Source organism: Zalophus californianus, chromosome 8 (assembly GCF_009762305.2).
Source record: "Zalophus californianus isolate mZalCal1 chromosome 8, mZalCal1.pri.v2, whole genome shotgun sequence".
NCBI classification, from domain to species: Eukaryota; Metazoa; Chordata; class Mammalia; order Carnivora; family Otariidae; genus Zalophus; species Zalophus californianus.
In genome coordinates, this window is record NC_045602.1 from 945439 (window position 1) to 970965 (window position 25527).

At 46.4% G+C, this 25527-nt stretch overlaps 1 protein-coding gene across 1 annotated transcript in view; it reads left to right on the forward strand.

Moving 5' to 3' along the window:
• Positions 1–25527, forward strand: part of SNTG2 (syntrophin gamma 2) — a 218106-nt gene that overhangs the window by 111226 nt on the left and 81353 nt on the right. Inside the window, exon 9 of the mRNA XM_035728728.1 lies at positions 20068–20195. Within this exon, the coding sequence (XP_035584621.1) occupies positions 20068–20195 (128 nt within the window). The remainder of the gene's footprint in view (positions 1–20067; positions 20196–25527) is intronic.

The following is a 25527-nucleotide window of genomic DNA, read 5'->3' on the forward strand; positions in this document are numbered from 1 at the left end:
TATGTGGAAAACCCAAAAGACTCCACCCCAAAACTGCTAGAACTCATACAGGAATTCAGTGAAGTAGCAGGCTATAAAATCAATGCACAGAAATCAGTGGCATTCCTATACACCAACAACAAGACAGAAGAGAGACAAATCAAGGAGTCGATCCCATTTACAGTTGCACCCAAAACCATAAGATACCTAGGAATAAATCTAACCAAAGAGGCAAAGGATCTGTACTCAGAAAACTATAAAATACTCATGAAAGAAATTGAAGAAGACACAAAGAAATGGAAAAACGTTCCATGCTCATGAATTGGAAGAACAAACATTGTGAAGATGTCAGTGCTACCTAGAGCAATCTACACATTCAATGCAATCCCCATCAAAATACCATCCACCTTTTTCAAAGAAATGGAACAAATAATCCTAAAATTTGTATGGAACCAGAAGAGACCCCGAATAGCCAGAGGAATCTTGAAAAAAGCAAAGCTGGTGGCATCACAATTCCGGACGTCCAGCTCTATTACAAAGCTATCATCATCAAGACAGTATGGTACTGGCACAAAAACAGACACATAGATCAGTGGAACAGAATCGAGAGTCCAGAAATGGACCCTCAACTCTATGGTCAACTCATCTTTGACAAAGCAGGAAAGAATGTCCAATGGCAAAAAGACAGTCTCTTCAACAAATTGGACAGCCACATTTAGAAGAATGAAACTGGACCATTTCCTTACACCACACACACAAATAGACTCTAAATGGTTGAAAGACCTAAACGTGAGACAGGAGTCCATCAAAATCCTAAAGGAGAACACAGGCAGCAACCTCTTCCACCTCAGCCACAGCAACTTCTTCCTAGAAACATTGCCAAAGGCTAGGGAAGCCAGGGCAAAAATGAACTATTGGGATTTCATCAAGATCAAAAGCTTTTGCACAGCAAAAGAAACAGTCCACAAATCCAAAAGACAACCGACAGAATGGGAGAAAATATTTGCAAATGACATATCAGATAAAGGGCTAGTATCCAAAATCTATAAAGAACTTATCAAACTCAACACCCGAAGACAAATAATCCAATCAAGAAATGGGCAGAAGACATGAACAGACATTTTTCCAAAGAAGACATCCAAATGGCCAACAGACACATGAAAAAGTGCTCAACCTCGCTCGGCATCAGGGAAATCCAAATCAAAACCTCAATGAGATACCACCTCACACCACTCAGAATGGCTAAAATTAACAAGTCAGGAAACAACAGATGTTGGCAGGGATGTGGAGAAAGAGGAACCCTCCTACACTGTTGGTGGGAATGCAAGCTGGTGCAACCACTCTGGAAAACAGTATGGAGATTCCTCAAACAGTTGAAAATAGAGCTACCATACAATCCAGCAGTTGCACTACTCGGTATTTACCACAAAGATACAAATGTAGGGATCCAAAGGGGTACGTGCACCCCAATGTTTATAGCAGCAGTGTCCACAATAGCCAAACTGTGGAAAGAGCCAAGATGTCCCTTGACAGATGAATGGATAAAGATGGGGTGGTATATATACACAATGGAATATTATGGTGCCATCAAAAGGAATGAAATCTTGCCATTTGCAACGACATGGATGGAACTGGAGGGTGTTATGCTGAGTGAAATAAGTCAATCAGAGAAAGACATGTATCATATGACCTCACTGATATGAGGAATTCTTAATCTCAGGAAATAAACTGAGGGTTGCTGGTGTGGTGGGAGGTGGAGGGATGGGGTGCCTGGGTGATAGACATTGGGTAGTGTATGTGCTGTAGTGAGCGCTGTCAATTGTGCAAGACTGTTGAATCACGGATCTGTACTTCTGAAACAAATAATGCAAGATATGTTAAGAAAAAAGAAAAAGAAGAAGATAGCAGGAGGGGAAGAATGAAGGGGAGTAAATTGGAGGGGGAGACGAACCATGAGAGACGATGGACTCTGAAAAACAAACTGAGGGTTCTAGAGGGGAGGAGGGTGGGGGGATGGGTTAGCCTGGTGATGGGTCTTAAAGAGGGACATTGCATGGAGCACTGTGTGTTATGCACAAACAATGAATCATGGAACACTACATCAAGAACTAATAATGTAATGTATGGTGATTAACATAACAATAAAAAATTTAAAAAAAAAGAAAAGAAATTACAGGCCTGTATTCCTGATGAACATCGATGCAAAGATCCTCAACACAATATTCGCAGACTGAATTCAACAGTACAGTGCAAGGATCGTACAACTTGGTCAAGGGTATTTGTCCCAAGGATGCACGGTGGTTTCACTATCCATAGTTCAGTCACTGTGCTACCCCCACATTAACAAAACAAAGGACAGAAATCATCCCATCATCTCAACAGGTGCAGAAAAATGTCGTTCATAAAATTCAACATCTCTTCATGATGAAAATGCTCAACAGACTGTATACAGAGGGAATGTACCTCAATCCAGTAAAGCCCACCCTAACTGCTAAGTCCACAGCTAGCAGGGTATTCAGTGGTGAGAAGCTGAAAGGTTTTCATCGAAGGTCAGATGTAGGAGAAGGATGCCATTCTCCCTGGTCCTATTCAGCATAGGAGTCAAAGTCCCAGCCAGAGGAATTAGGCAAGAATAGGAAATAATAGGCATCGATATTGGAAAGGAAGAAGTAAAACTGTCTCTATTTGCAGTGACATGGTATTATATAGAGAAAACCCTAAAAACTCTACCAAAAACTGTTAGAAGTAATAAATTGAATAAATATGCAGATCTACAAATATACAAAAAGACAAATACACAAAAATCTATTGTATTTCCATACAGTAATAAGAAACTATCAAAGTGAAAATTTAAGAAAATCCAATTTGAAATTGCATGAAAAAGAATAAAATACTTAGGGGTAAATTTAACCAAGGAGGTTAAAGACCTGTACACTGAAAGCTATAAGACATCAATGAAAGAAACTGAAGAAAACACAAATAAATGAAAAGATAACTTATGATCATGGATTGCAAGAATTAATATCATTAAAATGTCCATACTACCCAAAGTAATCTACAGATTCAGTGCACTCCCCATCAAAATTCCTATAGCATTTTCCACAGAAATAGAACAATCCTGAAATTTGTATGAAGCCAAGAAAAAATAAGAAAAGCCAGAACAATCTTGAAAAAGAACAAAGCTGAAGGCATCATGCTCCCTGATTTCAAACTATAGTACAAACTTATAGTAATCTAAACCATCTGGTATTGGCATAAAAACAGACACATAGATCAGTAGAATAGAATAGAGAGCCCAGAAATAAACCTATGCTTATGTGGTCAATTAGTTTATTACAAAAGAGCCGAGAATATACAATGGAAAAAAGAGAGTCTCTTCAATAATGGTGTTTGGAAAGCTGGGCAGCTACTTGCAAAAGAATGAAATTGGACCACTTTCTTACACCATACACAAAAATGAACTCAAAATGGATGAAAGACTTGCATGTAAGACCCGAAACCATAAACTTCCTAGAAGAAAATGTAGGGTATAAGTGCCTTGATATTAGTCTTGTTGATGATTTTTGAAATTTGACCCCAAACGCAAAGACAACAAAAGCAAAAATAAACAAGTGGAACATCACACAGAAAGGCTTCTGCACAGGGGCGCCTGGGTGGCTCAGTCAGTTAAGCGTCCAACTCTGGATTTCTACTCAGGTCATGATCTCAAGGTTGTGAAATTGAGCCCCACATCAGGCTCTGTGCTCAGCAGGGAGTCTGCTTGAGATTCTCTCCCTCTGTTCCTCCCCCACACTCCCTTTCTAAGAAAAAAATAAAAAGGCACAGCAAAGGAAACCATCAACAAAAAGGAAATATTTGATTTGTAAGGGATTAATATTCATTTACAAAAAACATATAGCTCAAGAGCAAAGACCATACGGTTTGATTAAAAACTAGGTAGAGAAACTCAACAGGTATTTTTCCACAGAAGACATCCAGATGGCCAACAGACACATGAAAAGATGCTCAACATCACTCATCATCAGGGAAATGCAAATCAAAACCACAGTGAGATATCACCTCACACCGGTCAAAATGGCTAGAATCAACAACACAAGAAACAACAGGTGTTGGGATGATGTGGAGAAAGGGGAACCTTGTGCACTCCCAGTGGGAATGCAAACTAGTGCAGCCACTCTGGAGAACAGTATGGAGGTTCCTCAAGACATTAAAAATAGAACCATCATATGACCCCACAATTCCATTTCTGGGAATATATCCAAAGGCAATGAAATCACTGTCTGGGAGAGATCCCTGTATTCCCATGTTCACTGCAGCCTATTCACAAGCACCAAGATAGGAAGCAACCTCATGGAGCAAGAATGTAGGTGTACCTACATCTGCATCTACAATGGAATCGTATATGGCCTTAGGAAAATGGGAAATCCTACCATTTGTGACAGCTTGGATGGACCTTGATGGGATCATACTAAGTGGAGTGAATCAGAGAAAGACAAATACTGTATGATTTCACCGATATGTAGAATCTAAAAAAAAAAAAAAAACATCCTCATAGAAACAGTGACAGATTGGTGGCTGCCAGAGGTAGGCTGGGAGGAGGGGAACCAGGTGGACGTGGTCAGAAAGGAATAGTAATTGTGATGACCGCAATGACTGCCATGATTTACAGAGCAGGTTTTCTATGGCAGGAATCCTAAATGCTGTGTATTTATCATGATTACCTGCTTTGTGCAGATAGGGGTAAAACGTAGCACACAAGATGTTAATTCATTTACCAAGGAACATGGCTAGTGCATGCTTGAGCCGGAATTTGAACCACTGTGTGCTCTGGGCCTAGAACTCTGCCTTCTGTAATGAACAGCTTTGTAGCGTTTACCGTGTGCTCAGTATGCTTGAGCACCTCCTGTCTATTCATGCAGTCCTCATTACCTCGTTCAGGCAAGCTCTTGATTACTGCCATTTTACAGGTGAGGAACTGATTCTCGGGAAATTAGTAGTTCGCCAAGGGGTATAAATGGTGCCAGGGTGTAGACCAGAGTGTGGACCAGGCAGGCTGGCTGCAGGGGCTGAGAGAAGAGACTGGGTAATTTAGCATTAGGAAAATGCTTTTTCCATCAGCCATTCATCTGTTAAACAACCATGATTGAATATTCACGTATATAACTGTATTTTCTAGTCCCTTGGGATTGTGGTAGCCAACAACCTCAAAGAAGGCTATGGCCCGATCCCTGGAGCCCGTGAAAGTGTATGTTACTACCATGTGGAAGGGACCTTGCAGGTGTGTCTGAGACCTGAGATGGGGAGGGGATCCTGGGCTGCCACGTGGCCATGTACTCGCTGGTCCCCGTGCGAGAGGAGGTATGGGACAGTGAGGACCAGACTCACCACCGGCGACCCTGAGGACCAGCCCTGCTCACACCGTCAGAGTCCTGCCCTCCTGCAGTGATAAGCAGTAAGTTTGTGTCGTTTTCAGCCACTGAGCTCAGGGCTAACTTGTTGCATGGCAGTTAGGACGCTGACGCTGAAGTCAGAATGGAGCCACATTCTTACACAGTTGCGGCAAGGCTCAGAAGCTCTCGTATCCCTGTTTGAGATGGATTTGTTTCTCCCCATTATTATTAGTTCACAAAATGTTGGCTTTTCCCTTTGTAAATTGGAAATGACTGTCTCTTAGAACTTTCTTCATCCATCTTTGTCACATGGACCCAAGCTGTGTCTAACAAGCTTTATGCAAGACATGGCTTCGCCACATTGGTGGGTAGCTACATTGGTTACGGGATTGTGCTGGGGCTCTGGCTCTTCTTTGAAGCCCCCAAGCCTACTTAATAATATCATATTTTTTTAGAAATTATATTTTCTCATCCTCCTCTCCTTTTCATCATGTGCTTCAGTATTTTATTGATCCTTATCTTAAGTAGATTGGGTAATGGTGGCAAGCCCGCTGGCTTCCAAACACCCATGAAGAGTCTAGGAAGAATCAGGTCATATTTTTTCTCCATTATTCATGTTTCATAAGAGATTTTTCATCTTATGATAATAATTTCAGTTTGAAGAATATGGCAACGATCTGTTGTCAGTAAAGTTCATTTGCTTTTAATAATTGTGTTGTGTTATTTAAAAATTTATACAGTGTAAGTAATTTAGATAGCTGTCTTCACAAAATTAATGAATTTATATTTTAGAATAACAGACTAAATGTTTCCACTCAAAATATGTCAAATTTAAATAGAAAAATTATTTACATATTTCTTATGAAATGCTGACACCATACTGTGTGGCACTTGCTACTTGTTCCTGAGATGTATGTCTTAATTTAGCTGTGGAAAACGATTTCAGAATAAACCTTTTCCCTCAATAATAATTAATATTTGATAGCTACTTGAGCCTTTAAGAGTTGCTCCTTGGAGAGAAAACAAATGAGAAATATTATTTCAGTGGGAAACCCACTGGATTAAAACAGCCACCCCACTGTGGAGACAGCCAAGCAACTGGGAAGAAGCTGCCTCCATTTGCTGGGACTCTTCTCCTGAAGAGCATGTGAAGTTGGTTCCCAGCAGCGGGGGTGGCCTCACCAGGCAGCTGCTGCGGGCTCCTTCCTGCGTGCACCACGGGCTCGCGAGGCCTGCCGGGGGCGGGAGGGGGGGCACCTGGCCTCGGCACTCCGGCGGGGAGGGTCAGGGCTGAGGCATACAGTGCCCATTGTCTGGACACGTGGTGCTCTCAAAGTAAATGAGGACAGGAGAGGCAGGAAAAGCTGAAGCTGTTAAGAAACTATCTTAATTCTGGGTCTATTTAAAGAGAATTAGGCAAACCCCCACCGCATGGGGCCCATGGCCCTTCTTCTCTGCCCCAGAGGGAAGAGCTGCCCACGAGAGTTGACTGGTGTCATAGCTCAAGCCCACATGGACCACATTAGGCCAAGCAGCTGCTCCGGGGGGTCATGGGGCCAGCCCAGTGGTCACAGCTGCAAGGCCTGCCTGCCATGGGACAGATGGACAAGTGCATGACTTGCTCTGTGAGGAGCTTCATGGTTTCCCTGGAGGCCACCCAGGGAAGCTCGTCCCATGTGCCTGGTCCCTCTGTGTGGGAAAGGCTCCTCCCTGGGGGCCCCTGGCCCCTGAGACCTCCTGTGCAAGCTGCTTAACCGCCTTCATGCTCTGAGCTCCTGAGGACATGAAGCCCAGCATGTCCAGACACCCCCACAGCACCCAGCAGGTGCAAGGGAAGCAACCCTCCTGTGTCCCTGGGGAGAGGAAGGACTGCCAACGTCCTCCAAACTGAGGACTGCAGAAGCAGGCTCGCGGTGGGCGCCCATTCCTTGGCCCCTCTCCTGGTGCCTCCCTAGGACTAAGACACACTGCAGCTGAACTACTCAGTCACATTCGTTTCAGGGAAACCCACACTTTCACAAATGAAAGTGCTCATGTCCCCATGATGGTCCATTTAGGAGTTGTTCCTCCCTGAAGATTGTCAGTAAGATTCCAGCAGGCTGTCCATGACAGCACAGTCGTCCTCGGCACAGTGGGTCTTCTTACTGATTCAGGAGCCTTCTCGGAACAAGAGGAGGTAGGGTCGGGCAGAGGGGAGGAGAGCAGGGCACAGACTGCCAAGGCTGTGGGGACCTCATACCTGCCACCGGCCCAGCAGCTTAGCACCGGTGCCATTATTTCCCAGAGGAGAAGGCTGCAAGGCGTCATCAGGCAGGTGCTCCCCACTTCCCACCGTGGCCTCCTGAACACGGATTCTTCGCTGTTTGAATGATGGGAAGCCATAGGCATGAAGGAAACCTTCCAGGGTGATTTCTTAGGTGTTGCTTTTTTTTTTTCCTGAAAAATAGCTTGATAAAAACGTCAGTCTGGCGCTGGGCATTGGTGGTGAGAATTTTGCTGTTCTGAGGGTAACATTGGTGGGAATCTGTGTGAGGCAGGTGCCTTGGAGGGATTCGAGCAGAGCTGTTCACATGGACACTTTCACATGGTCTCCTCTCCATGCTTCCAGACAGTAAACAGAAATTTAAAAGGTGCGCTAATGAGGGTGCATCCCCCCAAATTAGCATCTGTACTGTTTGAGATAATCTCGGCTAAGACCAAAGTTCAACATCCGTGAAAAATGAGCTGCTGAGAAAATTTAGTATAAGCAGGTGCTGGAGTGGATGTGAAACCTGATGACGGAGAACAGGCTCTCACACCTGTGTTGTGTTCAGCAGTAACTGCATACCTCCTGTGTTTCAGGCACAGCGCTGTATCATCATAAGTCACCCTTTCCAGTCTCCCAAAGGTGGCCACGTTAACTCTGCTTATACATTAGGAAAGTGAGGATCACGGTTACATCCAGGGCCCCAGGTAATGAGTAGCAAAAATAAGTAGAAAGGTTGGAGCCAGGTCTGTGTTTGGGTTAAACAGCGTTTCTCATCGAGGGGATATATTCGTATAAAATACACATTTGTATGTAATTATAATAACACAATATTTGTTTCTCCTTTACTTTACTTATGTTATACGTATTAAGTATGTATGTTTATATAATGCATATAAGTATTTATTTGGAAGGCTGAGTTGATCCGGAGACAGAACAGGATGAGCCCAGGATGGTGTAAGGCAACAGCAGGTGTTGGGGACCCAGCAGACAGTGACGCTCAGAAACAGAAGTCCAGGCCTGAGAAGTATTGAGATTCAGGCCTCCTGGTACTGCATTAAATTACTGTTCTGGTCTGGGTTTGTCCACCACACACGTACTTTGCAGGCAGTTGTGTTCAGACACAGGACCTGAGACCGTGGACGGCCTAAGAACATACAGAGGATATTCCATATAGGTCTTCTCCAGAGTTCCACTGAGTGTGTAAATATGACAGGTTTGTTGGTAAATTTACTGATTTAAATTCAGACCCTGAAAGCGTCGAGTAGTAAATTCTAACTGACGAGTTCTTCCTTCCAAGCTGTGATTTGGGTCTGAAATCACAGCACAAAGTGTGTGTGGGTCTGAGCTCTGGTTCAGGAATCAGCACGACCCGACATCTTCAGACCCCTGGAAGCCTTGCTTTGCCCGGAGCCCCCCCCCCCCAACTCTGAGCCCCGGCCCCATATCTGATGACATCACATGTGCTGTCCCTGGGACAACTGTGCACAAAACAGCCATGTCTGTGGTCTGCATCCCCCATTCTTTTGTGTCCAGGGACCTAGTGAAGAGCATAGAGACCAGACCAGAGCTGTTTGCACTGTTGCAGGAGAAGTAAGCACCTGTCACAGGGAAGCTCGTGCTGCTGTCACCACGCCGTCCCCCGCCACCCTGCCCCACCGGTAGCACACGTGACCACCTGCTGCATCCCTCACCGCTCTGTGGGGACCCTCTGATGTCACAAGAGTGAGGAGGTGAGGGATGCGCCCAGCAGGTGGAGAGGCCGTCAGGACGAGGGCGCCAGGAGCCGCTTCCAGGTGGGGGTTGTGGAGGGGCTGGGCCTCCTTGGGCAGCCCCTATGGCCGCTGGGAAAGAACCACAGAACAAGATGCAGGCATTCCTCACCCTCGCTTGTGGCAAACGGCTTCCATGGACGTGGTAGCAACAACATTCCCTCCCACATCTGAAGTTTCAGAGAAATCTTTCTGTCTGTAATAGATTTCTACTAAAATCACATTTAATTATATTGTACTATTTTAATTTTATAGTTTTGTATGAGCAGCAGCTAAAACTTAGAGTTCTTTTGTAATGAAAAGGTGGAAATGGTGAATTGCTGTTCTTGCATTAACTGTAATTTATATTCAATATTTCTGCTTTTCTGTCTTATTCAGTGGATTTGCTTTTATGTCAAAAGCACAAAATGACTCAGCGAGGTATATCGTGTGTAAGAAGATAGGCTCCATGGTTTCCCTTAAAATATCCGGTGTGTCACAAGGAGTGAGGGACAGAGGGGGCCATCGTGCTCCTCCTCTGCCTGTGTCTCCACTGGCACGGCCGCGTCCCAGGTGGCGGGAAAACCGTGTCCGCATGAGCCGGGCTGCCGTTCGAGGGAGGAGCTCAGCACAAACCACAGGAAAGGATTCTGAAGGAAGAAAATCCTCTACACAAAAGACAGTTTCCTTCGTTTCAGAGACCTTCAAATATCGACAGACAACTGAAGACATGCCAAGGAAATTAAGTGATACGCAGCTAGAAAACTAGGAAATATATGACTTTTAAAAAGCTACATAATTTTAAACTCCTGTAGAATCACTGACCAAGAATTTATTTAATTTAGTAAATGGTACATTCTGGTAAGAGTCAAACCTTGTGTGGGTTCCAGGTCCCTTTGTGTGGTCTGTTTTAGCTGTAGATTCTTTTTGTGTAAAAAGGAGCAAAAAGTACTTGTGCTGCTGTCTTAAAATATTGTTACATTAAATAAATATTTGTTTTGTTTATTTTGTGTTTCGAAGGGTGTGACCATACTTAGTGCCCAGAGGAAAGCGCCGGGCTGGATTCGTTCCTTACTCAGGAGGCAAGGTGGCACTGCTCAGGGGCATTCCCTGGCCTCTCGCAGGGACTTTGGGTGGTGGGCTGTCCGGGGCCGTGAGCCCTCTGAGCTGGGTGGGTCGGGACATTGTGCGGAGGCAGGTCAGTGACGTGGAGCTGGCGCCTGTCTGCCTACCTGCTCCTCCGGAGTGCGTCCATGGGGCAAGCAGTCCGTGGGGACACAGAGCGGTCTGTCCTGGCCTGGGCGGTCATCCTGGTGTTACCAGGATGGGCTCATGGCGCATTAAAGGCCCATGAGGCAGCTCTGGCACTTGCTTTCTCTGTGGCTGGAGAATGGCTTTCCCAGCGGTTTGAACCTTGCATGTGGGTAGTGGCGTGGTGTCCTGCTTCTCAGGGTGCACCCGAGGACCTGGTGCACAGTGCCCCTCTGCTCTGGCCCCATCACCCACAGGACATGTGGACAGTGGCCCTCCAGCTGAACCGCCTCCCACCTGCACGTGCATGTGCAGCTGAGGCAGAAGCTGCCCTGTAGGCGCAAGGAGGAAGCCATGGAGGCCTGGGCTGTCACACACCACGGAGACCAACCCGCAAGGAGAACAATTCCTGAAGCAAAATTACCACGTCAAAGTCACTAAAGAAAGCTGAAGGAAAAATTACAATATAGATACAGCATAATCACCAAGGCTTTCCCCAAAATGAGCATGAAGCCCGCCCTGTGTGAAGGTGATTACAGTTTTTTTAAAGTAAAAAAGACGAGAACATGGAACGTGAATACTGTTTAGAAGGGCCTGTGATACTGCAGTCAAAATAATCCGTCATCAGAGACGCCGTGTACTTACCTTAAATTAGATACTGACAGTGAAATTAATTACATAATTACTAAAAAATCCCTTAAAAACTTTTCAGAGCAGTGATGCGGAACTCAGAGGTAACAGTTCACTGTGGCTTCTTTGCCTCTTGTAGCTGAATCTCTGATCCTGAAAAAGTAGTTTCTCGTGTTCGTAACAGATTTAAAATTCCACACTGGTATGTGGGCCAAGATCCAAAACGCAGATGACTGCCTCATACCCATTTGTAGGTCTTGTAGGGAAAACCAGTTTATTCAGACTGTTAGATTTCTTTATTTTTTTCTATTTACTTTTTAGGAGTGTAAGTGAGTTGCATCTTGTTTTCCACAAAAAAAGTATTTATAAAAGTCTTACATGCATTTTGTTCTAATCAGTTTCATTTCTAAAAGCATGAATTTTATGATACAAGGTCATAACATCTGAGTAAGGCAAGGAGTATTTTTTTTAAAGATTTTATTTATTTGACAGAGAAACAGTGAGAGAGGGAACATGAGCAGGGGGAGTGGGAGCAGGAGAAGCAGGCTCCCTGCGGAGCAGGGAGCCCAATGTAGGGCTCAATCCCAGGACCCTAGGATCATGACCTGAGCCGAAGGCAGACTTGTAACGACTGAGCCACCCAGGCACCCCAAGGAGTATTTTCAAAGCCTGTCTCCTCAGGGCTGTGCAGCGAGGGGGGAAGCAGCATGCTGGGGACACATCTGGGGCTGCCCCTCACAGTGCAGCCCATCTGCTCTTGGTGTCACGCCCCAGACCCCTGGTGACCCTGACGGCTTCACCCTGTGACCATGTCAGCCTGGGAGAGTCACATACACTTCACAGCTTGAAAGTATAGGGATGATTGCGACTGTTCCTTCAGTCTCCTCTGAGTTGTCAGGGCCCCACAGGGTCCTTGTTGGCCAGGTCAGTGTGACTGTGTGCGCAGCTTTGGCCCCTCTACCCCCAGCCACACAGTGCTCTGTGTCACCGTGCACAATACTGAGGTGCAGTGTTCTGCACCATTATGATTGTGTTATAGTACAGCACGAAATTATGTTAAAAATGGGCCCATACCTCTCCAGCAGGATTTATCAAGGTAGAAATTGCAAACTTGTGACCCACAGGCATGGTCATCTGCTGGGCAGAACACTCATTTTTGATTGAACACTAAGTGGTGTAAGTTTGGTTGCTTGCTAGCATTTGAGTCTTTCCTAGGTTTAATAATCAGTCTTTATTGATCAAGATAAAAAAGAAATCAAAGTCCCATTGCTGAGCATCTCTAAGACTAACACTGGGCCATGAGAGCCCACCACCAGGAAGCATATTCTAAAGAGCCATGTATACTAACGTTTTGGGCTTGCAGTCTTCCGTCTATGGTCTGCATAACTGAAATGTGGCGTACCACCTTCTCAGTAGTCTCCAGTGAGAAACCACTCTGTAATTGTTCACTCTGTTAGGTCAGAATCTCCAAAATTCAGAACTTCAGTAATGCCAGCAATTGCTGCCCATTCTAGTGACGTGTTAGTTAATTTCATGGAAATAAATGTGGAAGGAAGCTGGCTATGAGCCCAGGGTGGGTGCCTCAGACTGAATAGTTAGGCCACGAACAAGCATGAGGTATGTAGCACTGTGCTCTTGTATGAAAATATTATTGAAAATCATTTTAATTATTTAATTTATTCAAAATTATTTTAAAACTACAATTAATATTTCTGTTTAAAAAATTGCATTTAGACCCAAATGTCCATTGATGATGAATGGATAAAGAAGATGTGGTATGTACACACAATGGAATATTACTCGGCCATCAAAAAGAATGAAATCTTCCATTTGCAATAATGTGGTGGAGCTAGAGTGTATCATGCTAAGTGAAAAAAGAGAAAGACAAATACCATATGATTACATTCATATGTGGAATTTAAGAAACAAAACAGATGAGGAGGGAAGAAAGAGAGGGAAACAAACCATCAGAGACTCTTAATGACAGAGAATAACCTGAGGGTTGATGGAGGGAGGTGGGTGGGGGATGGGCTAGATGGGGGATGGGAGGGCACTTGTGATGGGCACTGGGTATGTAAGTGATGAATCACTGAATTGTGCTCCTGAAACCAATATTGCATATTATTGCATATTAACTAACTAGAACTTAAATAAAAAATTTAAAGTTAAAAGTTGCATTTAGATTATGCACTGAATGATGTTTCACCAACCTACAAACGTGGACTTTTTTAACACACTTCTTCCTAGTAACAGACAAAGAGCATGGGGAACTAGAGTATCCCATGTAGGATGGCCCTGCTGCATGGAAGCAGTGTTTCATGATGTGTGTCAGAACATGTGCAGTGTCAAATTAATGGAGATTTCAAAGTCCTATCTTCATGCCTGTAAAATATGAATCTCAGAGAAAGTGGCCTAAGAATTTATCTTTTACAAATTCCCTTTATGATTTATATGCACAGTGAAATTTTCAAGTCCTTACACGAGACATTGGACACAGGAAACAAGACTAAGCAGCTGGTGGCATAAATCTCCTATCCAACACAGGCTCTGTGATCAGCGAGCACAGAAAGAACAAGGAGCGTTAGAAGCCCACACAGCATATCTTCTGCAGTAGAACCACTACACTCCAAACAACAAGGCACACTTGTTCTCAGGCACTGGGCAGCTGGCAGTCTAAGCCATGAGCCCTGAGAGAAGGGACATCACAAGATGAGCACCACCTGGGACTGGAACTCAAGCATAGCACGTGGTCCTGCTGCACTGAGGAGACAAAGACAAGGCTGCAGGGCCTCTGAATCAGCCCGAACCTGTGGGCAAGGCAGCAGAGTCCCCTGAAGGAGGTGGTGTGGGTGAGTTGGAAGTTTGTGTATAAGTTTTCCAGAAGTCCTTGGTTGAATGCCAGGATACCAGTGCACAAGGAAAGACTTTTCGGTGCCCCTCTGGAAAGGCACTGAGGGGCATGAGCAAACAAAGATACTAGAGATCTAACAGTGCTGATAACACTACAGGTCCACCGCACCTGGGGTGGAGAAACTTAACTCGCAGACATGCAGCTGTGAATCCGGAAGGGCTACACCAGAGGCACGAGGGTCACCATAAAACTGTCCTAACAGAGCCTAAAACCAAGCTTCGAGAACACCTGCAGACAAGACAGCTTGGGACGCGGAATGCCTTAAAGTTACAGGGGTTTAATAAACACCTTCGTTTTCCACAAACCCACCACCCCTGTGTTTAAGGTGATTATAATAGGTATGTTGAACAAAAATCCACAGGAAGAAGATATAACCACTACCTTGTGTCACTGACAATGTCCAGTGAGCAATCAGAAATTACTAGTGATGCAAAGAAATAAGAAAAAGTGATAGGAAACTAAGAAAAAATGTAATCAGTATAAATAGACCCCATGTGAAGATGCTGAATTTAGCAGACCAAGGACTTAACACTTTCAAATATGTTTAAGGCCTTAGAGGAAAACATGGTCTTAATGATTAAACAGATAGGGACTCTCAGTGAAGAAACTGAAACTTCAGAAAATAAATGGTAACCATAATAACTGAACTAAACACCCGCTAGTTTGGCTTCCCGCAGATTGACGATGGCACTAGGACTGGTCAGGAGACTTGGGGACAAACAGAAAAATTGCCAATCTCAAGAACACAGAGAAAAAGACTGACAAACAAATGAGCACCAGTGACGTGTGGGACACATCAAGGGGACGAGTCCCAGAAGGAGAATGGGAATGAACACAAGCTAGATGCATACAAAGAAAACTATTTGCAGGCATATCCCCATCAAACTGTGGAAAACCAAAGAAGAGGAGGAAATTTAGGCAGCAGCCAGATTTTAAAAAGGCATTTCTTACCCAGGAACGATGATATAAGTGAATGTTTATTAAGAATTTTACATGCAGGGCGCCTGGGTGGCTGAGTTGGTTAAGCGACTGCCTTTGGCTCAGGTCATGATCCCAGGGTCCTGGGATCGAGTCCCACATCAGGCTCCCGGCTCAGTGGGGAGCCTGCTTCTCCCTCTGACCCTCTCCCCTCTCATGCTGTTTCTCTCTCTCTCAAATAAATAAATAAATAAAATCTTTTAAAAAAAGGATTTTACGTGCAAGGGAAAATATTGTTTAAAAAATGACAAGATACAGATATTTTAAAGTAAACTTAAGAAACTGTCACCAGCAGAGCTGCACTAAAAGAAATCCTAAGAGAGGATCTTCCAGATGAACGGACAGGATGCCAGATGGAGATGCGCATGCACAGGAGGAGTGAGGAGCACCATGAGTCGTAAATATGCGCATGTGTTTATAAAATACCTAATTTTTCTTCTCTGAATTTCTTTTAAAGCTAAATGATAGAATGATAGCAAATCAAAGCGGAAGTGATGATGTATGTGGAAGTAAGAGACACAGCAAGAATAGCACAAAGGGTAGGGCACCTGGGCGGCTCAGTAGGCGGAGCGTCTGACCCCTGATTTCTGCTCAGGTCATGATACCAGGTCATGACCATGCCCTGCATTAGGCTCCGTGCTCAACTGGGAGTCTGCTCAAGATTCTCTCCCTCTCTCTCTGCTGCTCCTTCTGTTCATGTGCATGCTTTCTCTCTAAAATCAATCATCAATCAATCTTTAAAAAAAAAAAACAGTACACAGGGTAAGGACCAGGCATGCTGAGCTGATCTGTTGTAAATTCTTACACTTGTGAAGTGAGCTGTTGGAAGGGAAACATATCAGATATGAGGTTTGAAGTGATGCGATATATTGACTCAGAGTAAACCCTGATAAAATCAGAATGTGTGTTATGATTTCTATAGCCAATGAGGAGATAAAAAAGAATAATGAAAAAAATTAACCCCAGAAAAGAAGAATATGCTCAACAAAGTAGAAGAAAATCCAAGAGGAACAAATAACAAATTAGCAATATGTAATTAAACCCAGGGACATGAGAATTACATTAAATGTAAATGAACCAAACATTCCAATTAAAACATAGAAGTTATCAGACCGAATTAGAAAGACCCTTACTACTGAAAATATTATTTAAATATAAAGTTACAGACAGGTGGGGATTAAGAGTGGAGAATATATGTACATAGTAACCATAAAAAGGTGGCTTTGTTAATGTCTGACAAAGTAGTCTTCCAAGAATGTACAAAACCAAAGAGGAATGTTTCATTATGATTAAAGTATCAACTCATCAGGAAAACATTATAATCCTAAATATGGCATGCACCTAAAAATAACAGAGCTTCCAAATACATGAACTCAAAACTGGCAGAAATGAGAAATAAACCCATCACCATATTTGGAGATTTTAATACTCTTTGTACAGAAGTTGATAGGACATGTAGATGCAACATCAGTAAGGACATAAAGGACAGAGCCAACCTTATAAATCAACTGGAACCTAACTGACTTTTAGACGGAACTACACCCAAAGCCTATAGGATGAACATGGAGCATTCACCAAGATCACATGCGGGCTTATGATGGGCTGTTTAGGATGATAAACACAACAATTCTGTAATTTGTGAATTCTGTTGAAGAAATAATATGTGACCTTCACAAAGTCTTTCAGAGGATAGAGGAAGAAGACCCATATCCCACTAATTCTGCGAGGCCAGGATAATATTGATGCCAGAACCTTTCAATGATATGATAAGTAATGAACATCACAGACAACAGCCTTCATCAATGTAGATACAAAATGGTCAACAACATATGAAAAAGTCAAAAGGATAAGTCTTCCTGAGCAGGTCAGGTATCCCAGCAATGCAAGCCTGGCCCAGTAGTCAAACCCCAAACTTAACTGACAGCACAGTGAATGTGTTTATAATATCCTCAAACTGGAGGCAACCCAGATCCTTCAGCAGGTGAATGCAAACAATAGAATACTGTTCCCTGATGAAAATGGATGATCTGCAGATACATCTCACAGACTTCCTGCTGGATGGAGCCAAATGCAAATATTTCCTGCATGGTTCTATTTATAGAAATTCTAAAAGAGTCCGAACTACAGTACCTGATCTGACAGAAATCAGATCGGCGACTGCCTCAGCTGGAGGGCAGAATTGTCTGCAAACGGGCATAGGGAATTAGGTTCTGGTGGCTTGGGGTGTATCTAAATCACAAAACTTATCAAACTGTGCATCCATCCGTACATGTAGGAAATTTATGCCTCAGTACAGTTCAGTTAAAAATTAAAGGATGAATTGCAAAATCCACAATCATCCAAAGTAGAAATATGACAGCAATACCTAAAAAGTTGCTTTCAAATCTCTTAGTTAAACATAAAGTATTAAAATAATATTTTTTCTTAAAAAATGACTTAACGACACATTCAGGCTTCCCGCAGAGGTGAGGATGTGGCGTTGGTGTTTTTGGCTCAGGAGCGCACGGGAGGCCCACCTTTCCTCATTCTTAGCTCCGGCCTCTGCACTTGGGAGAATTATGGATGCCGCTGTCAGGCCACAGCCTCCGCTGATGCTCGTTCCTGCAGAATCAGCCCTTATTCCCTCGCAGCTGCTGCTCATTCCCACGGGGCCACCGGCTTCTCGGGCCAGGCTTTACTCTGCTTTTCGGATGGAGCCTCAGTCGTGTTAAGTAATCCTGTAAAGCGTAGAGACACTGTGTTCTCTTCCAGCAAATGCTAATAATTGCTAAGTGACATTCAAATATAGACATCATTCCAAGGGAGTTACCGAGCAAGAGAAAGTTCTCCCCACTCAAAGAATAAATAGAACAAATCTTAGTCACTTTCCAGAAGCAGAGTTTCTATTAAACAGAAAGTTCTCTGCCTCTGGGCTCAGGTGTCTGCCTTCAAGTCCCACTTTGTATCAACGGTGACCAGTAAACATTCTTTTCTGATCTACCCTTGATGATGATTATCTGCAGTAGGACCACAAGTAGGTTTTAAAGAGAGAATAGGGAAAAGATCATCAGGAAATATACAAAATGAATGATGAGGCTTGGACCGATTTTTTCTTTTTGAATTTTGTATTTCCCGAGCGTTTGGGGTGCGGTCCTATCTCCGCCGTACTCAGAGAGTGTAGCCTGAGGCGCTGTTTGTCACACCCGAGTGTATGTGGGTGCAGAGAACAGAAACACTGACGTGCACTGTCCCTGTGTGTGGCGAGTGAAATATTGGAAGGTGTCTTCTTTCATCTACTTTTATTCACTTCCTCAATTTTATAAATCTTGTATTATAAGTACTTAGTTTTCCATGAGTTTCTTAAATGTCTCCATCGTGGCATTTTGGGAAAACAGAAGGAAGGCCTGTGAGCGCGTCACCGCGGGGACTCCCTACAGCGGGGATGTGCCCCGCCCCACGGCCCCAGCCCTGACGCGGTGTCACCTCCCCCGGCCCCACGCCTTGGCCACACACCTCCGAGGTGCCAACTCAGCTCAGAGTCTGTCTCACGGTCACTGAGGCCACTCACAGGGAGGGTCCTCGGACTTGGTCAGTCACACATCAGGGGTTTCAGAGCGGCCTTTTCTTCTTCAGGGAATCAAACGGAGGAGGGCGTGTTTTGTGTCTCCCTGCTCTGAAGTCTGCGTCGCCCGCGGTGGGTGGCAGCTGTCCTGCAACTCCTGCCTTACGTGTGTAGGTCGCGGAGCCCAGACAGGTACAGCCCACGGCGCTCAGTTCGGCGGGTGGAAACATGCCTCATTGCTTCTGCGAGCTACTAAGCTGATACTAAATTAGGGGCAGAAATTAGAATTGAGAACTTCTGCTCCCTGCAGGAGGCATTTCCCTCAGGTGGGGATTCGCTCCCAAGTGTGAAGCTTACACTGGGGGCACTTGAGCTTCCTGAGGAGATCAGGCTCCAGAAGGTCCACCTGGACTCACTCTGCATGTTGTTCTCATCGGATGGCAGATGTAGGCTTCCCTGCAGGGCTGGGACCTTGACTCTTGTGCTGAGACGTCTCTCTCAGCAAGAGGGCAAGGAGCTGGACATCCCGGAGTGGAGAGCAAGGCACAGATGCCATGGGGAACTCCCCACCATGCCCCTTCTCCTCTGCTGGGTCCCCTGCCCTGGTCTAGGACAGGGCGTTGGAACACCCCAGACCTGATGTCTGCTGCTTACGTGGAACTAGACATTTGGAGCCAGTGGTGCTGAGTCAGGCGCTGCCGTGACCTGGCCGATGCCCTCACCCCTGCCCAGGGCTGCTTTCTTTGTCCTCGCTGTGGGCTCCATAGTGAAATGGATCAAGTGGCTGTCGCCCTCCCCGCCGCCCAGAACCCAGACAGGAACTTTGGGGGTCCTCTTGCCTAGAGCCCTCTGCCGAGTCTGCTGCTGGTGGACACCCGCCACATGGGGTCAGGTCACAAACCTGTGTGCACGGGTTCCGCACTTTCCGTGCCCCTTCCTGTCGTCTGCAGGCTCTGCACAGGAGTGGCCTGCTCTCCCTGCCCACCAGCCTCACACTGTGCCCACACCCACCAGACAGTGTGGCCTTGTGACCTGGACATTGTGAATGTGACCAGTACTAGTAGATACTGTCTCTTGGACCCAGAGTCGCTCTGCTTTGACATTGGAAGTCGGGGTAGCCCCTCCTGCCTCCTGGGCTCAGCACCTGTCTCCCCATCTCTTCCCCTTTGACCTTCCTCTTTTGTGCCATATTTTGTCAAAAAAAAGAAATAGTTTAAATTCACATAGAAGTGCACTTATTTCTTTCTAGGTCTTTGAGGAAATTATCACATGCTTTTTAACAGTTGAAATGTATCTGATGTGAATTGGACAGGGCACGGTGTTGGTCCTGCCCTATATTCGGTGCCTTCTCACTGACTCTGTGACTGTTGGCTCTCCTTTATTTTGTACAGGCTCCATCATCACCTTCCTCGCCTGTAGCTAACGAACCAAAGTATGAGAAGCGCTGGCTAGACACCCTGTCAATTCCTCTGTCTATGGCTCGAATCTCAAGGTACAAGGCTGGAGCGGAGAAATTAAGGTGTGTGACCACTGTCTGAAAGGGCGAAAGCTCATGAACCCCATTCACGAACCAGTTCTTAGGAGTCACGGGGTGCTCCAGAGTATCTGGGTGCGGTTGTCTTCGGGCAGATTGATGAATACGCTGTAAGTCAGGCATCGGAAGAAAACAGTGATGGCAGCAGCAGTGGGTTAATTACTAGCAAGCGTTCTGTCCAGGGGGGACGTGACTCTCGTTAGTCCTTTTGAAACATAGTGATTAGAAGAAATTGTGTATTCAGTTATAAACGTTCACAGAATTAGATTGGAAACAAGACTGCATTTTTGTCCGAGGAGCAAGTGGTTTCAGAAAAGTCATTTAAACTCTGTGGGCCTCATTGTCGTCATTAATAAAATAAGAGGCTAGACCAGCATCCATGTTACATGACGCTCACTAGTTTTTGAGCGTGGTTAATTAATCAGCTTCAGAGATCCAAAGCGTGTCATCTGTGGCTGCCAGGGTCCCGTGGAAAGGCCAGCGAGTAAGTAGATGGTGCGGTTGTTTCCAGCTGTAAGACACGCGTGCAGAGAACTGTGTGAGCCGTGCATCTCTCAGCAAGGAAGGAGTTTGCTGGTTTGAAATCGAGCACTGTCCTTGATTAGACGTGTGTGCATGCCTGCATGTGTGTGCACCTGCCAGAATGTGCACCCACGTGGGTCCACACCTGCTGTACATGGGTGCCTGTGTGTGCTCGTGTGTGGCATGGGGGAGGGGAGAGGCCTGGGGTCTCTTCCTTCAGTGAAAGGGAAAGCCTGTCTAATAATGCTTTTGATGAATGGTTATAATTGGATTTTCAGGATTAACTGACATTAGCTACACAGCCTCTTACAGGGAATGTGCACACCCGTGACGGGGTCCTTATGACACCATAGCATGAACGGCACCTCAAAGTTTGGGTTTTAGATGTGTGGCCATCTTTGGAAAAGGTCAGTAGCCATGAAAAGTCAAAAAAAGGTGGGAAGAGACGGATGGAAATGTGGATAGATAGATGACAGATAGATGATCAATAGGTAGACAGGTAAGTAGAAAGGTAGGTAGAAGGACAGACACAGAAGTAGGTAGGTGGGTAGAGATAGATCAACAGGGGGCCACCCATGTGCAGAGTTAATAGTAACAAAAGCAGCCAGTGTTCTTATGGCCACAGATCCCTGGTAAAATGTGCCTGTGTGTGGTTTTCTTACCACCTGTTTCTTGGTTGAAGCTGGTTTATTTAGGAGGTGAGTAGGGACTGGGGCTCATGCTCTTTGAGCTCTGCCTACCCCTGTGTTTGAATAAATGGCTCTTGGAAAATTAGGACCACTGAAAGTCACCAAGCACCTGCTGGCCAGCCTCTCTGCTGTCTCTCTTGAGGAAGGGAAGACGCGGACCAGCTTCTGGTCGGAGGGTCAGTGTGCTTGTTTCTCATGGGTGGTGCCCCCAGTGATGTCCGCAGGTGCACAACAAAATGCCCCTTCACGGAGCACAGGGTGACGTCGCCAGTGATGATACCTGCCCGTGTCTTACTAGCCAGGTGGCTGCCTGAGGTGCTGAGACGGGTCTCCTTCTTGTCAACAAAGAACCCGCCCATCAGGCCACGGGCTGGCGCCCATGGTGATGAGCACGATGCACCTACGGGATGGCACACGGCCAGTGCCTGCCACTCCACCCAGGTCCAGTGGGAATGCTGCTGAGCCCGCCAGCACACTGGAAGCCCTGGGACGCCTCATGAGACAAGAGCATGTTGTTTCATGAAGGCTCTGGGTCTTTTAACTCTGCTGACATCTTCTTGATTTTAAGCAAGGTGTTAATATGGGCAGGAAGGTGCAAAATAGCAAAATATTGAATCGGGACTCAAACTTCATTTTTTAAAACCTGTTTGTCCTGACACTGCTGGTGTTAATGCCCACGTTTGGGGGCTGAGAGGAGCCATGAGGCCCGCCTTCCCTGGAAGACCCTCTGGTCCCGTTTTGACCTGAACAGATAGGATCCAGCAGTTCTGCTGTATTTTCTCCCAAAGGAGAAAGTGGGGAGTATAAGGAACATGTTCAGAAAACACCAGTTCTAAATCAAAGTGTATTCTTTTTATAAAAATTAATTTCAGGTTGAACCATTTTGTAAATCTTGAACAAATGTAGCCTGGGAAGGGTGTTCAGGACGTGTCTCAGAGCGGATCAGAAACACGGGGTGAGGAGGTAGGAAGTCCGTGGCCAGAGGCCCCGCTGCCATCTTTGGTGGGGGACCCCCAGGGTCTTTTCCTCCAGGATTTCCCCCAAAGTAATTGGCTCAGTAATGGTTGAGGTTCCTGAATTTCCTGAAATTTTTTTGGAAGATTCTTTATTGATTGGATGCCAATGTAAACCTAAGTCATTTGAAGTATTTGAGGGTAAAACACCGGCTGTCACAGGGGGACTGCTTTCATTCCCTGTGGCCCCCACCGCCTGCAGGACGGCTCCGCCGGAGGCTCTGCTCTGCTCATGGTCAGGGGCAGTGGCAGTGGTGTGGGTCAGAGGCCAAGCGGGAGCCGTGCTCATAGGTAGATTATCGTCCGGGTGAGGACTGAATCGTGGGTCATCGTCCCCGTCGGTGACGACTGAATCGTGGGTCATCGTCCCCGTCGGTGAGGACTGAATCGTTGGTCACCGTCCCCGTCGGTGAGGACTGAATCGTGGGTCACCGTCCCCGTCGGTGAGGACTGAATCGTGGGTCATCGTCCCCGTCGGTGAGGACTGAATCGTGGGTCATCGTCCCCGTCGGTGAGGACTGAATCGTGGGTCATCGTCCCCGTCGGTGACGACTGAATCGTGGGTCATCGTCCCCGTCGGTGAGGACTGAATCGTGGGTCATCGTCCCCGTCGGTGAGGACTGAATCGTGGGTCATTGTCCCCGTCGGTGAGGACTGCATCGTGGGTCATCGTCCCCGTCGGTGAGGACTGAATCGTGGGTTATCGTGTCCTCGTCGGTGAGGACTGAATCGTGGGTCATCGTCCCCGTCGGTGAGGACTGAATCGTGGGTCATCGTCCCCATCGGTGAGGACTGAATCGTGGGTTATCGTCCCCACTGGTGAGGACTGAGTCGTGGGTCATCGCCCCCGTCGGTGAGGACTGAATTGTGGGCTGCACAGTAAAGCATGGTTCAGAGTCTCATGGAGAATCGTGTGGTTTGGCCGCTGGGTTAGTTGTTGACACGTTTGCCCAACATCACGCGGAGAAGAGCATGGCCGCTGGCAGGCTGATGGTTGTGAAGAGGACTTCGAGTCACCATCTGCTGTCCTGTGACCAGTGAGTGCACCCACCAGCCCGAATCCTGGTCTGTGATGGCTCCCATATGCCGGCGTCTGGCAGAGGGGCTGGCCACATGCTCTATCCGGCCTCACTGGGCTGAAATCCAGCTAGAGGCCGGCTGCTCTCGCCTGCGGTTGGGAGCCTCTTCAAGCCTCATTCAGGTGGTTGGCAGAATTCAGTTCTTGAGTTTGTAGGACCCTGGGGCCAGGGCCGCTGTCACTGCTGAAGCCCACCCACGTTCCGTGCCATGTGTCCCCACACCTGCCAGGCAGCACCAGGTTTTCAGTGCGTGGAACCCTGACTTCTAGTCACCGACCTCCAGACCCCAGTGTGAAGGGATCGGTTGGGCCCACTGATGTCAGACTGCTTCCAGCGGCACCTCAGTCTGTGTCTGAGGAAGCTGTGTGACCCTCGGTTGCTGTTCTAGAATCTGCCTGCAGCGGCTGCTCCACCAGCCTGTCACCCTGGCAGCACACACATGTCTGGATATGTCTTAGGTGTGTATCCTCTAAATATGCCATTGGCTTGGTTGTGCTTTCACCCGGTACCTTGGGAAGGATGATGGTTTGGGATCCCAGCACCCGGACTTGAGTCAAGCTGTGTGTGTGGTGGGGGGTGTAGAGAGAAAATGCAGAGAACAGAGAGTCACCAAATGCTTGCAGAATGTCCAAAATCATCCCAATGTGAGGAAGCTTCCTGAGATCACTGTGGAGAAGGCACTATAGAGCACGGGCTCTCCAGGACGAGGAGAAGCTACCTGACTGCCAGGGAGGCACACTGCGCACGGGAAAGAGCCCTGGGTCTGGAATCAAGATAGAGCCCTTTGCCTGTGCCTTTCCAGAGCCCCGCGGCTTCACCCAGTGAGGCTGTTTCTGATCTTGTCCTTGTCTGTTTGAACAGGTTTGGCAGGAGAAGATGTTAACACTTCACTGCTTCCTGAGATTTTGTGCAGGTAACATAAAATAAAGTTGTAGGTTTAAAGAAGCTTTGAAGTATACCTAATGTAGGGTTACAACAGTTTCTAAATTTTTGGAATACGAATGCCTAACCTGAAGGAAGAAATTCACAATTTGAGTGATTATCACCGAAGATAATCCAAGTCTGCGTCCCACGCTCAGTCTGCACGGCTGGGCTCTCCCAGGATGTGACTTCCTGGGGTCCCACTCTGGCTCAGTGTGCGGTGGGGCAGCTCTCCCAGGGCATGGCTTCCTGGGGTCCCACTCTGGCTCACTGTGCGGTGGGGCAGCTCTCCCAGGGCATGGCTTCCTGGGGTCCCACTCTGGCTCACTGTGCAAGGGGGCTCTCCCAGGACGTGGCTTCCTGGGGTCCCACTCTGGCTCACTGTGCAAGGGGGCTCTCCCAGGATGTGGCTTCCTGGAGTCCCACTCAGACCAGCCTTTTCCATACCCCTCGTTTGATGTTGGCCTCTCAAAGAGTAAGAGTTGTTGATCTTGTTTATTTTACTGAAACACAGAAACAAGGGAGGAGGGGCAGGAGGAGGGAGGGAACTTTGGGTTTTCTGTCCCACTTCCGTTGAGTTTTTGAAAATAACAGTGAAGGGACACCTGGGTGGTTCAGTCGGTTAAGCTCAGGTCATGATCTCGGGTTCGTGGGATTGAGCCCTGTGTGGGGCTCCACGCTCAGGGAATCTGCTGGAGATTCTCTCTCCCTTTGTCCCTCCCCCTGCATTCTCTTGTGTTCTCTCACATGCTCTCTCTCTCAAATAAAATCTTAAAAAAAGAAAAGAGTGAAGTGATGTCTTACCTCGTACAGCACGATTCCATTGTTCTTCGTAGAAGATGACCTTACTTTAGAAGAAAGCCCATCAGGGGCCGGATGGGCTTCACCATGGTCCTGCTAGAGCTGACACATTGTAGATACCAACATTTTGAAAAGTGATACTACCTGTCAAAATTACCCCGCTAAATACTCTGACTTATTTTGCAAAGGCTGGTCATGTTTAAATATTCATACCAGAAAAGGACTTGTCTGGTAATTTTCTGTCGTTGAGAACCCTAAAGGCGCAGCCTCATGGTGCCTGAGCTGTGGTTGG